This window comes from Schistocerca nitens, chromosome 1 (assembly GCF_023898315.1).
Source record: "Schistocerca nitens isolate TAMUIC-IGC-003100 chromosome 1, iqSchNite1.1, whole genome shotgun sequence".
Lineage (NCBI taxonomy): Eukaryota > Metazoa > Arthropoda > Insecta > Orthoptera > Acrididae > Schistocerca > Schistocerca nitens.
Window position 1 is genome coordinate 191644093 of NC_064614.1, and position 17772 is coordinate 191661864.

The window sequence follows — 17772 nt, forward strand, 5'->3', positions numbered from 1 at the left end:
TGAAATGTGGTGTTGCAGAAAAATTCCTGGAAATCATATGGATAGATCGAACTGAGGGAAAAAGAATTTTACAGCACTATTTGACTGAAGGAAATGAACAGTTATTAGGACACGTCCTAAAGCATTAGGGAGTAGTCATCTTAGTAGTAGAGGTAGGTGTCGGGCAACAACTGTAGAGGGAGACTCGTAGATGAATACAGTAAGGAGGTCGAAGAGGATGTAGATTCCAGTAGTTATTCAGAGATGAAGACGTTTGCACAGGCTAATCAAACTAGTCTTTTGATGTAAACCACAACAATTACAAAAATTCTTAGTCTATCTGTAGTTTCTGCCATCCCTCTCTAACCAAATACCGATGACATGGTAATGGCAGCCTGAGAGATTTTTACACTACAGTTCAACTTCTTCGCGAAAAGCGCGCGAGAACCCGAAGCCGACTTTCGGCTGTATTAAACCCACTCCGTCAGCATTTGGCTACTACGAAACTCCTAAAGAAAATCCTAAAAGTGGCTCAAAACATGAAATTTGTTGAACAATTAAAAGAGGAAATTGTCGTGGTCTAAAAAAAACAGAACATTTTGCTCTCAAATAGAAGTGAATTTGTACCGCAATATTTCACCATAAAATAAAGCTGTCATCAAACCTATTGTTTGCTTGAATATTACTGTGGTTCAGCAGACATGATTCTGTTGTAAGCAGTATGCCCTTTCCTTCCTCTGAACTTCGAAATGACGTACCTAACCAGTTATCTGCTTAACGTGGACCCCTAACCACGTTGGAACTTGACGTTTCTCAACTGTACAAATCAAAGGTGAAAGACGCAGCAACTGACAGAAAAAATCCTCAATATCCGCCTAAGTACGTACCCAGAGTCTGGCACCCACCTGAGCACTTAGCGACTTACAGTACAGCTCAAGGAAATGATAAATGGGCTCACTCACTCTCCAGTGGGCAGCAAGGTCTTGTGCGTGTCCTCGCTGGTGTTGCAGCCGAGGAAGACGTAGGAGATCATGCCCATGACGGTGATGATGCCCACGAGCACGTTCCAGGCGGCCAGGTAGCGCGCGCGCGGCCGGAACTTGGAGATGACCAGCCCCGAGGTGAGGATGCCCACGGCCGAGAACAGCAGCCCCACCGTGCCCGTCACCAGGCTCGAGACGCTGGCCGACTGCCGGAACTGCGTCTCGATGTACTTGGGCATGAAGATCCAGTACGGCGCGTAGCCCACGAAGTAGAAGATGCCCGCCAGGTTGTTGCACATCAGCGTCGCGTTTCTCAGCAACCGCCAGAAAGTCTTCACCATGTCTGTTGGGTACACGAGAAGCAAGTAACAGCTTTATAGCTATATTACTGTTGATAGATTTAGCTATCACGTTTTGAATATGATGTACCTCACGAACGCATAGTAGGACCTATGGTCTTGACGTGCTTATTGTATTGAGCAAGCCGCAGACAGTAGGAGCAAAGTAAGGAGAAAACGGTACTTACTTCGTCCGTCCATGTTACTCAGAGATGTACAGAATGTAATTGTTGATTTACTGGTCCTTAAACATTTTCTCACACTGAACACATCTAAAGATATGTGCCCCATATACTAGAGGACTTGAAAAAGTGAGTTACACGTTACACTGAGGTGAAAAAAGTCATGGGATACATCCAAATATCGTATTGGACCTCCTTCTGCCAGACGCAGTGCAATAATTAGACGTGGCGTGGACTCAACAAGCCGCTGGAAGTCTCCTACAGAAATACTGAGTCATGCTGCCTCCATAGCCGTCCACAATTGCGTATGTGTTGCCAGTAATGGATGTTCTGCACGAACGGACCTCTCGATTATGTCCCATAAACGTTAGATGGGATTCATATCGGGCGATGTGGATGGCCAAATCATTCGCCGAATTTTCCATTCGTTCTTCAAACTAATCGTGAAAAATTGTGGCCCGATGACATGTCATCGTTGTTTGAGAACGTGAAGTCCATGAATGGCTGCAAATGGGAGTACAAGTAGCCGCGTAAACAGTTCCACTCAGTGATTGGTCCAGTTAGACCAGACGACTCCGTCCTTTCCATGTACAGGGTGTTTCAAAAATGACCGGTATATTTGAAACGGCAATAAAAACTAAACGAGCAGCGATAGAAATACACCGTTTGTTGCAATATGCTTGGGACAACAGTACATTTTCAGGCAGACAAACTTTCGAAATTACAGTAGTTACAATTTTCAACAACAGATGGCGCTGCGGTCTGGGAAACTCTATAGTACGATATTTTCCACATATCCACCATGCGTAGCAATAATATGGCGTAGTCTCTGAATGAAATTACCCGAAACCTTTGACGACGTGTCTGGCGGAATGGCTTCACATGCAGATGAGATGTACTGCTTCAGCTGTTCAATTGTTTCTGGATTCTGGCGGTACACCTGGTCTTTCAAGTGTCCCCACAGAAAGAAGTCACAGGGGTTCATGTCTGGCGAATAGGGAGGCCAATCCACGCCGCCTCCTGTATGTTTCGGATAGCCCAAAGCAATCACACGATCATCGAAATATTCATTCAGGAAATTAAAGACGTCGGCCGTGCGATGTGGCCGGGCACCATCTTGCATAAACCACGAGGTGTTCGCAGTGTCGTCTAAGGCAGTTTGTACCGCCACAAATTCACGAAGAATGTCCAGATAGCGTGATGCAGTAATCGTTTCGGATCTGAAAAATGGGCCAATGATTCCTTTGGAAGAAATGGCGGCCCAGACCAGTACTTTTTGAGGATGCAGGGACGAAGGGACTGCAACATGGGGCTTTTCGGTTCCCCATATGCGCCAGTTCTGTTTATTGACGAAGCCGTCCAGGTAAAAATAAGCTTCGTCAGTAAACCAAATGCTGCCCACATGCATATCGCCGTCATCAATCCTGTGCACTATATCGTTAGCGAATGTCTCTCGTGCAGCAATGGTAGCGGCGCTGAGGGGTTGCCGCGTTTGAATTTTGTATGGATAGAGGTGTAAACTCTGGCGCATGAGACGATACGTGGACGTTGACGTCATTTGGACCGCAGCTGCAACACGGAGAACGGAAACCCGAGGCCGCTGTTGGATCACCTGCTGCACTAGCTGCGCGTTGCCCTCTGTGGTTGCCGTACGCGGTCGCCCTACCTTTCCAGCACGTTCATCCGTCACGTTGTCAGTCCGTTGAAATTTTTCAAACAGATCCTTTATTGTATCGCTTTTCGGTCCTTTGGTTACATTAAACCTCCGTTGAAAAGTTCGTCTTGTTACAACAACACTGTGTTCTAGGCGGTGGAATTCCAACACCAGAAAAATCCTCTGTTCTAAGGAATAAACCATGTTGTCTACAGCACACTTGCACGTTGTGAACAGCACACGCTTACAGCAGAAAGACGACATACAGAATGGCGCACCCACAGACTGCGTTGTCTTCTATATCTTTCACATCACTTGCAGCGCCATCTGTTGTTGAAAATTGTAACTACTGTAATTTCGAAAGTTTGTCCGCCTGAAAATGTACTGTTGTCCCAAGCATATTGCAACAAACGGTGTATTTCTATCGCTGCTCGTTTAGTTTTTATTGCCGTTTCAAATATACCGGTCATTTTTGAAACACCCTGTAAACACAGCCCACACCATTATGGAACCACCAACACCTTGCGTAGTGCAGTTGGACCAGAGTGCCCGGTCCATTCCATCATCAGTTCTTAACAACTGAAAAAGGAACTCATCTGAGCAGGCCAAAGTTTTCCAGTTGTCTAGGGTCCAACCGATTTGGTCACGACCCCACGAGAGGCGCTGTAGGCGATGTGTTCTTAGCAAAGGCTCTCGCGTCTTGCGTCTACTGCCATAGCCGATTAACGCCAAATTTCGCCGCACTGTCCTAACGGATACATTCGTCGTACCTCCTACAATGTTTTCTACGGTTTTTTCACCCAGTGCTGCTTGCCTCTTAGCACTGACAACTCTACGTAGGCACCGTCGCTCTCGGTTGTTAAGTGAAGGCAGTCGGCCACTGCGTTGTCCATGGTGACATCTAAAGCCTGAAATTTGGTGTTCCTGGTACACTCGAGACACTGTGGATCTCCGAATACTGAGTTCCCTAACGATTTCTAAAATGGAATGTCCAGTGCGTCTAGGTCCAACTACTATTCGGTGTTCAACATCTGTTAATTCAGTCATGCAAGCATAACCACGTCGTAAACCTTTTCACATGAAATCACCTGAATAAAAATGACAGCTCCGCCAATGCACTGCCCTTTTATATCTTGTGTACACGATACTACCGCCATCCCTGTAAGTGCATATCGTTATACCAAGACATTTCTCACCTCAGTATAAGACACACATGAAATAACTAATCATGCTCATTATCCACAAATAAAATCGTTGTACACTAATTAAGATTGTAAAAACTGTCGTACATATTTCACAAATCAAATTACTCATCCTAAGCTCAATTGTTCTGCTTGCGTAGGCGCGATCTTGTATGTACACAGACATCCATTCGAATGTACTGTTCGTCGTATTACTAGCACGTTTGTAGCACAACTAGCTACTGAGATGGATTACATGAATCGCTTCCCTAGACTGTCATTCGACGGTAAGCTGATGGCCCAGGAAGTGATTTGGCTCCGTTTCATTTTTCAAATATACTCCAAAAATTAATATAAAAATGAAGTTTTGACAACTTGGTGAAAGTTTATTATTCAAATGGATCTGAGCACTATGCGACTTAACTTCTGAGGTCATCAGTCGCTTAGAACTTAGAACTAATTAAACCTAACTAACCTAAGGACATCACACACATCCATGCCCGAGGCAGGATTCGAACCTGCGACCGTAGCGGTCACGCGGTTCCAGACTGAAGCGCCTTTAACCGCACGGCCACACCGGCCGGCTTAGTTTATTATTGAGAAGTTTTTCCCTATGATTATAAAAGAAACCTGAAATATTCAGTATTAATAATTAAATAATGAACCCGCCGGGGTAACCGAGGGCGCTAATGCGCTGCTTCCTGGACTCGGGTAGGCGCGCCGGCCCCGGATCGGATCCGCCCGGTGGATTAACGACGAGGGCCGTTATCCTGGCCAGCCTGTATGTGGTTTTTAGGCGGTTTTCCACAGACCGCTAGGTGAATACCGGGCTGGTCCCCAAGTTCCGCCTCAGTTACACGACTCACAGACATTTGAAAACGTTCGCACTGTTTCATGACTTACACTAGACGCAGACAGCTGGGGTACACTACTTCCGTCACACGGGGTCGGGGTGGCGGCAGGATGGCCATCCGACCACCCTCTGCAAATAACACTGCCAAATCCGTCATAACACAGCCGACACCGCGTTGGAGCGGGACAAAGCCCCGAGAAAGAAAGAAAGAAAGAAAGAAAGAATTAAATAATGAAATTGCAGGATTTGACGCCCTGATCTGAGGATAATCACCTTCTACGACGGTAGCCACTCAGATTAAAAGACTCTTAAGTTGACACAATTTTTCACGGTTGTTGTACTAGTGCCGGCCACGGTGGTCTAGCGGTTCTAGGCGCTGAGTCCGGAACCGCGCGACTGCTACGGTCGCAGGTTCGAATCCTGCCTCGGGCATGGATGTGTGTGATGTCCTTAGGTTAGTTAGGTTTAACTAGTTCTAAGTTCTAGGGGACTAATGACCTCAGAAGTTGAGTCCCATAGTGCTCAGAGCCATTTGAACCATTTGTTGTACTAGTAGTAAAAATGGTTCAAATGGCTCTGAACACTATGGGACAACTTCTGAGGTTATCAGTCCCCTAGAACTTAGAACTATTTAAACGTAACTAACCTAAGGACATCACATACATCCATGCCATCGAGCGAGCGCAGCGGTTAGCACACTGGAGTCGCATTCGGAAGGACGACGGTACAATCCAACGTCCCGCCATCCTGATTTAGGTTTTTCGTTTTTTTTCTAAATCGCTCCAGGCAAATTCCGGGATGGTTCTTTTGAAAGGGCACGGCCGACATCCTTCCCCATCGTTCCCTAATCCGATGAGACCGATGACCTCGCTGTCTGGTCTCCTCCCCCAGAACAACCCCCCCAACATCCATGCCCGAGGCAGGATTCGAACCTGCGACCGTAGCCACAACGGCCGGCGTACTCGTAGTACCAGCTGTAGTTCGTTCCTAGTCCACTTCATTATGTCATGCATCAGTCACCGCAACTTCGTTCCACAGTGATATAAAGGGTGGGAATAAATCTTGTGACCCCCAGCGTAAGGGCTGTTTCGAAGTGTTACATGGCTTAACGACTTACTAGGATCTTCGCGATGCAACACCTGCCGTTGTGTTCGAGAACCGTGCCGGAGCGCCATGCGATGAACACACGCAACAACCTGTAGGTGTATGGGTTACCGCTCAATGTCGGACATAGTGCTTCAGTCACACGTGAAAAACCTCGCACTTTGGTGTAAACGGAATCACTGCCGCCTCAGTGATGTACCGAGGTGAACAGGCCTCTGTTTTCGCCAGCTGCGACCAGTGAGTGAAGGGCGGCTCACCTGAGAGCGACGTCCGGTGCGGCTGCTGCGCCGCCCTCAGCGCCTCCTTGTCGCCCTGCGCCTTCAGCCTCTCCTGCTCGATGAGGCGGCGCACGGCGGCCCGCGGCAGCTGCTTGGGGAACATGCCGGTCAGCGTCGACATCACGAACAGCACGCCCGCCATGATGATCCACCCTGCAACAGCAAACAGCCAGCTCGCTCCAGTCGCCGCAGTCGGCAAACAGTTTTGCTGCGCTGTACAGATACATAGCGGCAACCTATTGTTGTTCGTAGCCCTTCCCGACAGATAGAAGAATGATTTTCCAATGCAAAACATCCAGCTCTACCTCTGAGCTCTCGTTGGGACTGCCTTTTGGATGTCTTGGTGAGCCACCTATTTTATCCAATAGATAATATCAGGTTAGCATAGCGCTACTGACAAGGGAACCTCCCCATCGCACCCCCCTCAGATTTAGTTATAAGTCGGCACAGTGGATAGGCCTCGAAAAACTGAACACAGATCAATTGAGAAAACAGGAAGAAGTTTTGTGGAACTGTGAAAAAATAAGCAAAATATACAAACTGAGTAGTTCATGGGAAGATATGCAATATCTATGACATTACGAACGCAGGAGCGCTGTGGTCTCGTGGTAACGTGAGAAGCTGCGGAACGAAAGGTCCTTGGTTCAAATCTTCCATCGAGTGAAAATTTTAATTTTTTATTTTCAGTTTATGTGACAAACTCTTATGTTTTCATCACTTTTTTGGGAGTGATTATCACATCCACAAGAAAACCTAAATCGGGCAAGGTAGAAGAATCTTTTTAACCATTCGCCAAGTGTACAAGTTAGGTGGGTCGACAACATATTCCTGTCATGTGACGCACATGCCGTCACCAATGTCGTATAGAATATATCAGACATGTTTTCCTGTGGAGGAATCGGTTGACCTATGACCTTGCGATCAAATGTTTTCGGTTCCCATTGGAGAGGCACGTCCTTTCGTCTACTAATCGCACGGTTTTGCGATGCGGTCGCAAAACAAAGACACTAAACTTATTACAGTGAACAGAGACGTCAGTGAACGAACGGACAGATAATAACTATGCAAAAATAAAGAAAGTAAAATTTTCACTCGAGGGAAGACTTGAACCAAGGACCACTCGTACTGCAGCCGCTCACGCTACCACTGGACCACGCCGCTCCTGAGCTCACACTGTCGTGATGTTGCCCATGTGGTCCATGGACTACTCAGTTTGTGTATTTTGCTTATTTTTTCACAGTTCCACACAACTTCTTCCTGTTTTCTCAATTGATCTGTGTTCAGTTTATCAAGGCCTATCCACTGCGCCAACTTATAACTAAATCTGAGGGGGGTGCGATGGGGAGGTTCCCTTGTGAGGAACAAACGTGACCACCCACAACACCAAGAAGATAAGGAGATGTTCAGGTCTAGGGCGTTCCTTACATACGTCGGCAACCTTTCGTCTAAAGTAGGCTGGATCCTAAGAAAACATCAAGTTAAAATAGTATTCTGGTCATCGGTGAAGATTGGTGCCTTCCTCGGTTCGGTAAAGGACGATCCATGTCTGCGGAAGGCCGGAATTTGCAAAATTCCTTGTGGTCGAGCGGTTTCAGGCGCTTCAGTCTGGAACCGCGTGACCGCTACTGTCGCAGGTTCGAATCCTGCCTCGGGTATGGATGTATGTGATGTCCTTAGGTTAGTTAGGTTTAAGTAGCTTTACGTTCTAGGGGACTGATGACCTCAGATGTTAAGTCCCATAGTGCTCACAGCCATTTTTTTGAAAAATTCCTTGCCTGTTGGGCAAAGCTTACATGCATCAGATGATATGGACAGTGCATGAAAGGTACTTTGAATATGAGCTCCACACTCGCCGTTCGCAGCCCAGTAAGTTGGCCGTAGCTGATCATTGTATTAGCACATGACATTATGTGGGTCATCCTGCCACAAAAATCTTGACCCCGGCGAGATCCCTTTGGGACTCAGTAATTAAAGAATCTGTGGAAATACGGCAAGCACAAAATCTCATAAATTGGGTCGGCGGCTTTCAGCTGGGCATGGCTTAGGACCCAGTGAGCTCCTTAATTTCTTCTGAGAGAAAACATTTTATTCATAATGACACGTCTGAGGACGTCTGACGTTTGGTTTTAGCGACACGAGCGCGCACGCCGACAGAGGCGGTCATGTAGTTTCGTCTTCATGCATGTGCCTCCGCGCCGCAGATGGAACGGTTTTTGCAGAGGGCGCGGATTTTGGTAGAGGACGCTCCTAGACGGCCGCCAGTGCGCATGCGTTTCCGCGCCAATTTTTGCTATGAAGCCGACATCGTCTTCCCCCTCCTAAATTCCTATATTCTATAAAGCCCACCAAATCCTTGAACACAATGCGCTCCATCTCGCTTTCTGCATCCATCTCCCGTTCCCCACGAGGAACCTCCCATCCCCTTCCACTTTTCCTTGAACACGTCCGTATCCTCTACACCAGCCACCACCTCGATGCCCCTCACACCCTGGTGTCTCCTTTCCTCTTCACTCTCCGTCTGCTGCCGCGCCCCTACGGATGTGTCCCACCCACTCTCCATCTCCACATCCTCTCCCAAAGAAACTTCCGTCTTCCCGTCCCCGATGATGTACTTCGCCCCGATATTTATCCTTTCTTCCAACTGTAACCCTCCTCTTCCCCTCCCCTCCTCCCTAGGGATGCCTCCCCTTCCCCCTTCCCTGTGCTGTTTCCTCCCTCCTCCTCCCTGTCCTTCTCACTTCTCCTTTCCCAGTCTTTGCGCTCCTTTCCGCCGATCTCACTTCTCTCTTTCCACTCTCCTTCCCCTCTGGCCTCCCCTCCCTTGGAAGGTCCTTCCAATTTTAATCCAGTTACTTGGTCGTGTTTTGGTGCCCGCCATGCATGTAACATACGTGCAGTGTGTGTTCAGTGTCGCCGTCCCGTATGACTGCCACTACTGTGACGCCGTTTTTTAATTGTGCTCTTCGTGCCGCCAGGGTTTATGTGCTACGTCTTCGACGAGTATCATTTTAATTATATGTGGATTTTATGTAAACATGCCTCGTGAAACTACTCTTTTTCTTTTTTTGTATATTTTAACACCCATTGTACCCCCTTTTCGTGTGGAAACTTAATATTTTATCCCAGTCTTTTATTATTTAAACTGTAAGGTTTTATTTTATACAGTCTCTTGTCTGACCAGCGGCGAATTCTGCCGCTGCCATCCCACCCTGCCCACATGGGGCAGGGGCATTAAATAGAGATAAAGAAAGAAAAAAAAACTAGTAGTCTCCAGTGGCGGACACTCACCTGAAGATGGCTGGACGCTTTCCAGCCGAAATATTGTGGCAAGAAGTCAATATTATCCGACTGCAATCCCGAAACCTCATAGAAGATAAAAATCTGCTTTGAGAATCGTAGAACTTAATGAAATGCAGTCGGGTCACGTTGTCGACAACTGCCGATATTTCGACAAGAGCACGTCTTGCCATTTTCAAGGCTAAACGGTAGCAAGTAAGCGCTGTACAAGGGACTTTAAAACCTCGGTTTTCAGAGAAACTACGGGAAGGTAGCACACACACACACACACACACACACACACACACACACACACTGTAAACACTAGCGCCATTACAAACCAAAGGTGACCGAAGTCAGAAATTATGGATAGCCAAATTAATAATCAACGGATGAGATAGCATAAACTCTGTCCCTCTGTTCCTTGAGAACGGAGAGAAGATCATCGAAGATCAGGGTGCAGCGCCGCAATCTGCCTGTCTAAATATCTCTGTATTTGAATACGCATGCCTATACCAATTTCTTTGGCGCTTCAGTGTACAACGTGATGACAACTAAATACGAATATTCTGTAAACGCCAATATGACGTTTTCCATAGTGTTATTACAACAAATCGTACCAATAACGATTCGTCTTAGAATCATTCAGTGTGCTGCTGCTTAGTAACAGTATGGGGTGGAAAGTATAATATAAAACCTACCGTATATGGGCTTCTGCTGAACAAGACAACTACAATAGGGTGTCTTGCTTCCTCTTTCCGTGGGCCTCAAGATTTCTGCTTTTGCCGTAGGGAGCGTTCTTGCTTCTTATTGGTTCTGCTCTACATGACAATTCTCCGAAATATCGTATAAATTATTTGGTGTTTCATGTGACGAAATGGCTCCACATCGTGAAATATCCGGAAGAAACGTCACAAAACACGTAGAGCGCCACGTGAATGTTAGCTAATTCGTCCGTATGCTGACGGTTTAAGACAGGTGTCTACCGTACTCCATGCAGTCGTGGCATCTCGTATATTGGTAAGACTATCAGTACTATGCAGAACTTGTGTACTGAGCAGCACACACGTTTACAACAGCCGAGCAAAACCGCCATTGCAGAACATTGTCTTGGCACCGGTCGTCCTACGCAGTATAACAACACGAAGGTTCTGGCATGCACTTCCAGCTATTGAGACAGTGTTGCTGTTTAAATTAAATTAGCAGGTAACTTTATAAATAGACAGGGCGGTTTTTGTTTAAATTATGCATGGAATCTTGCTGTCATCCTGGTCAATGAATAGAGGGATAGAGTTTATGCTTGCTCACCTGTTGATTATTAATTCCATTGTCGATAACTTCTGACGTCGATCATCTTTGGTTTGTGATGACGCTAGAGTTTACAGTGCATGTGTGTTACCTAGGTTTTAAATTCCATTGCACAGCGCCTACTTCATGCATTTTTTGCCTTGAAAATGGCAGAGTGTGCTCCTGCCGAAATATCGGCTGTTGTCGACGTCACCCGGCTGCAATGCCGTAAGTTATTTGAACATTATATACGCCGCGAGAAACTCAGGTCTCACTTCACATTGTTCCTGCGTGTTCCTCCCGTAGTGGTTGGAGAAAGGTACAGAGTTCAGATATGTATCAAATGAGCATATGACGATTATTGCCACAGGTGTGGGGGTGCATTAGAAAAGACTTCGCGGAGTACATTTCGGAGGAGTGGACATCCTTCCGCGACCAATATACAAATTATGCGAGTCGTCTACAGGAGCAAAAGCTGTTATGTCGTATGCTAGCAGAGGAGCAGCTCAGTACGAAAACCTCTGTCCACATAATTTTGGGCGAGGTCAAGTGTAGCAAACATTTTGCGCAAAATATGTATAGCATTTTCCTGCCATAGGAAAGATCCAATTATAGTTGAAAAGTGCATTAATCTCAACGAAATAACAAAGATCGAAACCACTATCTTAACGTCGCCCTTTACTGGCGACGAAATGTTTTGTTTAGAGTTCAGACTGTAATCCACTCACGTAAGGACTAAGAAGCCAATGCGTGTGCCCGGAGAAACCAAAGCACACACGGGTGAGAACTCTGAAAGAGAAAATTAGAATGATACTCGTACTGTTGATAGATTACTACAGATGCAGAGAATTTACGTTCGAAGGACAAATTTTCGCCGGCTGTTTCTACAAAGACAAGTATGTCGTCCGATCTACAACGCAGCAAAAAGAGGTTGCTGCTCTACCTGAAAGCTGTACGACTTTTAAACTCTTTATGACCGAAATGTAATTGACAAAACTGCTTCATCTCCTACCATCACCGAATGGCGTTGGCGAATATCTTTTACTTCCTGAAAGTAGAATGTGTCCCATACGACTCCATGACTTCACATACAAAGATTAGTGACTGACCACCAGAAAGCTATTTGAAAAGAATATATCTCAGATTTGTTCCAAGTATTAGTTGACGTAAGCAAAGCACGTATTGACGGACTAGGTAAGTATGTAAAAAGTTAAATGACTAAAAGATTTTGCACATACACATGCGAGTCATTATTCGCAAATCCGCGAACTTTCCACGCAGATTGTGTAGTGAAGTAGGATATCGAACTGGGTTAAATAAAAGGCATTTTGTTTCTGTGGCGTAAATATTACGTACCTATGGAGTATAGTCTCAGTTGTGTGACCGGATTCGTGACTGCATGTCAGAGAGGTCACATTTCGTAATGACTGAAGGAAAGTCATTGAGCAGAACAGAAGTAATATCCGGCGTTCCCAAGAAGTGTCATGGACCCTCTGTTCTTACTGATCTAAATAATCGATTTCGGAAACAATCTAGGCAGCCCTCTTAGATTGTTTGCAGACGATGCTGTCATTTACCGTCATTTAAAGTCCTCAGATGATCAAAACGAATTGCAGAATGATTCAAACAACATCTCTGCAAGGTGCAAAAAGTGGCAGTTGACTGTAAGTCATGAAGTCATTCATATGAACACTAAAAATAATCCACTAATTTTCAATTACATGATGAATTAAACAAATATAAAGGCTGTAAACTCAACTAAAGTCTTAGGGAATACAATTACGAATGACTTAAATTGGAACGATCATATAAGAAACGTCGTGGGGAAAGCAAACCGAAAACTGCGGTTTATTGGCAGAACACTTAGAAAATGTAACAGGTCCACTAAAGGCACTGCTTACACTAAGCTTTTCCTCTCTCTTCTGGAGTACAGCTGTTCTGTGTGAGATGTGCATTAGTTAGGAATGACGGAGGACATCGAAAAGGATCAAAGAAGGGCTGCCCGTTTTGCATTACCGCAAAATAGAGGAGAGGGTACCACGGATATGATATAAGAATTGTGGTGACAGTTATTAAAGCAAATGCGTTTCTCGCTGCGGTAGAACTTTTTCATAATTTTTCAATCACCAAGTTTCTTCTCTGAGTGTGAAAATATTTTGTTGGCGCCCACGTACATAGGGTGAAATGATCATCGTAACAAAATAAGAGAAAGCAGAGCTCGCAGGAAAGATTTGAGTGTTGGTTTTTCTGTGTGCTGTTCGAGAATGGAACAACAGAGAAGTAGTTTAAAGGTGGTTCGATGAACGCTCTTCCAGGCACGTACTTTGAATTCCGGCGTAATCACGTAGACGTAGGTGCATATCATAATCATCTTCGTCATTATTCAGCAATCACCAGCCCTGTATACCAAGTGCTACCTCAATAAGTTATCTCCATCTCTGTGGGTTTGGATACTCTTTTGTTAACATGCTCTTGAACTGTCCTATCTTTTTACAGCTCAGCCCGCCAGCGTGCTCTTGGTCTGCTAAGTGGGCGTTTTTTAGTAGTACTTCCTTCACTATAACACACGGCATAGACCCGTGGGGCATTCTTGCCAAAGGGCCAGCCTCTCACTCCTCAATATATCTTTGATGATGATCTTCAATCACCATACTTCTCTTCGTTTTTCTAGTGTCTTCACTCTTTCCCAATCTTTCATTGAAACTACGAGCTGCTTTCAAAATTGTCCGGCTTCTTTTTATCTTCCTACTTGGTTGTTCACGTACGCTATAAAACAACAAGTGGTAGAATGGTGCCTTGTTGTATCTTGGCCTTACTGCTGCTTGAGAGCACACTGGATGCGATTATACTTCGCAGGCTGAAATAATACCAGACTCCTGTCTCCTAAATATTGCATAGGAACACAAAATATGTTGAATCACAGACGTGCTAGATGTATTCATGTGTACACTGGGTTGTAACTCTGTCTCTTCGGAGCTGGACTTCACGTTCTACACATATTACGCATTATTCTGACCTTCCAGTTTCTTTTGTAACGCCTTATTCTTTCGTGCATAAACGTCCATACCACATACCGTGTGTTAGACAGATGCTGCCAACGGATTTGTATAATTTTACCATCAACTAGGAGACTTTTTGACAGATATATTCCATGTTGTAAGACAACTGCAAGAAGGTAGCCATGCAACATCGGTAGCAGCATTGTTTGCGAACACGGCTCAGGCACAAATATAGAAAAAGATATTTTAGTTCACTTGAACAGTTTGGACGCAAATTCACTACCAACAAGAGCGCGGAACACTCTCATATCCTCATAAGATGGAACTGCGATCCGCGAGTCATACGCAAGGTCGGTATGAGCCTCGAGTCCTAATTACCAAGTTTAAAACTACAAATATAATGAACGAAGTATTATTACGTTGAAGCAGAAAATCAGTACCGTGCCGTTCGAAGCTCCAGGCATTTATAGAAGTTGTAGAACAGTGACTATGGAAATTCTATGAGAATATGGCAATAGACCTGATGTATCTGGTTATACCGCTTAAAACAATTTTTAAGAAGTGAACAGTGCAGATATGAAAGCACGACTCGGCTCTCAGAACACACCTAGATTAGCTATTCTGTAATAAGAGACTGGAGTGCTGTGCTCCTACCCTGCTGGTGGTTCACTGATAGTTCTGCCCTGTGCGCCAAGCGGCCGAGGGAGCAGGTTGTTGTTTACGTATTCGCTCCGCCGCAGCGTGGCAAGTGTTTGGGAGTTAAATGCTTCAGTGGTGTTTGTGCCTTAACGTCTGTGACATCGTCGTTGTCTCGTCCTTCGTTCGGTGTATGTCTGACAGCGGCCTAGTCCGCTCCTGTTTGTTCCTCATGGCGTCCAAGAGTTAAAAAATGGTTCAAATGGCTCTGAGCACTATGGGACTTAACATCTGAGGTCATCAGTCCCCTAGAACTTAGAACTACTTAAACCTAACTAACCTAAGGACATCACACACATCCATGCCCGAGACAGGATTAGAACCTGAGACCGAACTTCCAGACTGAAGTGCCGAGAACCGCTCGGCCACAACGACCGGTCGTCCAAGAGTGTTCCACGTAAAGGTACTGTGAGTTTTTCGTTTGAAGTGCAGCCTGTCCCTTCAGAAACCCATGACTGGTTAGTTGAAACTTTCCATGTTACTGCGGACCAAGTGCATACCGCAGACTTTGATACTGAGAATTGAGAGTTCTTCGTGAATTTCGAAGATGCCCTACAAGCTGACACGTTCCTATTCGAGCACGGTACTCACGTTCGTTTCCGGCATATCTACATCTACATCTACATGGATACTCTGCAAATCACATTTAAGTGCCTGGCAGAGGTTTCATGGAACCACCATCACAATTCTCTGTTATTCTAATCTCGTATAGCGCGCGGAAATAATGAACACCTATATCTTTCCGTACGAGCTCTGATTTCCCTTATTTGATCGTGGTGATCGTTCCTTCCTATGTAGGTCGGTGTCAACAAAATATTTTCGTATTCGGAGGAGAAAGTTGGTGATTGGAATTTCGTGAAGAGATTCCGTCGCAACGAAAAACGTCTTTCTTTTAATGATGTCCAGAAATGATTCTGTGAGTATGGTGCTGCTTGTGAATGTGTACATTGAATCTACATTTAATTTTCATCCTGAGGTAGAAGATATTTATCTTAAGGAAGATTCGGTGCCATATGATGACGCGAGAGGCATTAGCCGTGAACGTTGGCGAAGTCAACGCAAATTTGAAAATTTGTGGTATGGTCTTATGGGACAAAACTACTGAGTCATCGGTCTCTAAGCCTAACTTAAACTAACCTACGCTAAGGACGACACATACAGCTATGCCCGAGGGAGGACTCGAACCTCTGACGGGGGAAGTCCCGTGGACCGTGACAAGACGCCCTAGACCGCGCGGCTACCACGCGCGTCTGAAGTCAACACAAGCTACAATGTTATGGCGTGATACGCTCGGTGCAAATGCGAATCAAAAAGAACATTCCTTCTCATTTACATGCATTCTGGCTATAGTATTCCTGTTACGTATGGGGGACACGTGGGGACCTGTTTTCTGTACAAAGAAAGTGGCCATCTCTGAACCAACTGCCCGAGGTGAGTTTTTGTTTTACCGTCTTCCTTGGAACAGCGCCACAAGTTAACAGTTGCTGACCTTGTTCTCTCTAGAAACAACCTTGGGGCTAGACCTTCCCTCCTTTCTGGACATCATCTGACAGTTCCCACTATCACTGAGGGTGATTGTCCGCCGTTCCAAACAAAGCCTGGACCTGAGCCCATTCCTGCTCCTGCTTTGGCGGCGGTGCGCGCGATTCATAATAAGCGGCGCCACACTCAAGATGATGCTGAGTTAGTTGTGCCTTCCCCTGTCCCACCTTCCCCTGAGCCATGTTTGTCTGTTATTCCTACCAGGAGTGTTGTACCATTTGTCCTTGGCGAGGTGAAGATCGGGGAGGCAGTATCAGGTATTCCTGCCGCTGCAGGGTGGCTCCCATGGTGCCGTCTCGGTGCGAGTGTGTGTCAGAGTTGTCTCTTCCGCAACCTCCACTGTATGTCCAACCGGTAATACAGCAATGCCCTCCTGCTCCTCTGTGTGCTCTCGGCGATGGATTTGCCGCTCATTGCGACTCCGGCCGCTGGTGGCCGAGCGGTTCTGGCGCTACAGTCTGGAACCGCGCGACCGCTACGGTCGCAGGTTCGAATCCTGCCTCGGGCATGGATGTGTGTGTTGTCCTTAGGTTAGTTAGGTTTAAGTAGTTCTAAGTTCTAGGGGACTTATGACCTCAGCAGTTGAGTCCCATAGTGCTCAGAGCCATTTGAACCATTGCGACTCCCGTTGCGGAAGCTGTTATCCCAGAGTTGCCTCCCGCTATATTTGGGATTCACTTTGATTCCCCTCCATTAGGAAAGCATGCCTTGCAACGTGAACCTTCTGTCAGGCAGGCCTTGGACCCTGGTTAGTTACAGACTGATATGAATGTGGTGTATGATCCGCCTACGCCGCTACTGTAGAGGTTATTACGCCTCGCAGCCGACTTAAACAACGTGTACTGCCGAAACGTGCAGTGGCGCAAAAAACAGCCTTAGGTAAACATTCAGTTGTGGCCGGTACCGGCTCCCCGCTCTCGGATTAGTTATTGGTTTTCGCAATGGATTATGCCGGCTGACAGTACTGCTCTGTTTTTCTTTCTGTGTTCTTTCCTTTGACTAATGGCTCAGGCGTATACATCTGTCATACTAATTATTAACAGAGTGGTTTCAGAGCTGCCCCTAGATTCGCTGCGTCAGTGTGTATATGACTTCTGTGCAGATATAGTGTTTCTGAAAGAGATTTTATTTACTAGTTTCCTTCTTCGTGGATTTCGAATGTTTTTAATGTGGTGCCGGAGTTTTCTACGAAAACTGCCTTATTATTTCGAGAAGCCATTCCCATTGATGAGATAGAGGTTCTTGAATCTGATCTTGTTGACCTCACCTCGGTTGTCTTATATGCTCCGTCTGGAGACGCAGTGCAACTTTCGTCTTTATAAAGAGGAGATCATTAATTTTTTAAATAGGAGTTCGTGGGTCTTTTGTTGGGAGGTGATTTTGTCTATGTTCTGCGTCGTAATTATCAGTCTCTCCATTT

General features: G+C 45.8%; 1 protein-coding gene across 1 annotated transcript in view; it reads right to left on the reverse strand.

Annotated features, from left to right (window-relative positions):
* Window positions 1–17772, reverse strand: part of LOC126245300 (solute carrier organic anion transporter family member 74D-like) — a 100973-nt gene that overhangs the window by 40159 nt on the left and 43042 nt on the right. Inside the window, exons 5-6 of the mRNA XM_049948303.1 lie at window positions 6532–6705; window positions 942–1305 (exon numbers count right to left, since the gene is read on the reverse strand). Of these exons, the coding sequence (XP_049804260.1) occupies window positions 942–1305; window positions 6532–6705 (538 nt within the window). The remainder of the gene's footprint in view (window positions 1–941; window positions 1306–6531; window positions 6706–17772) is intronic.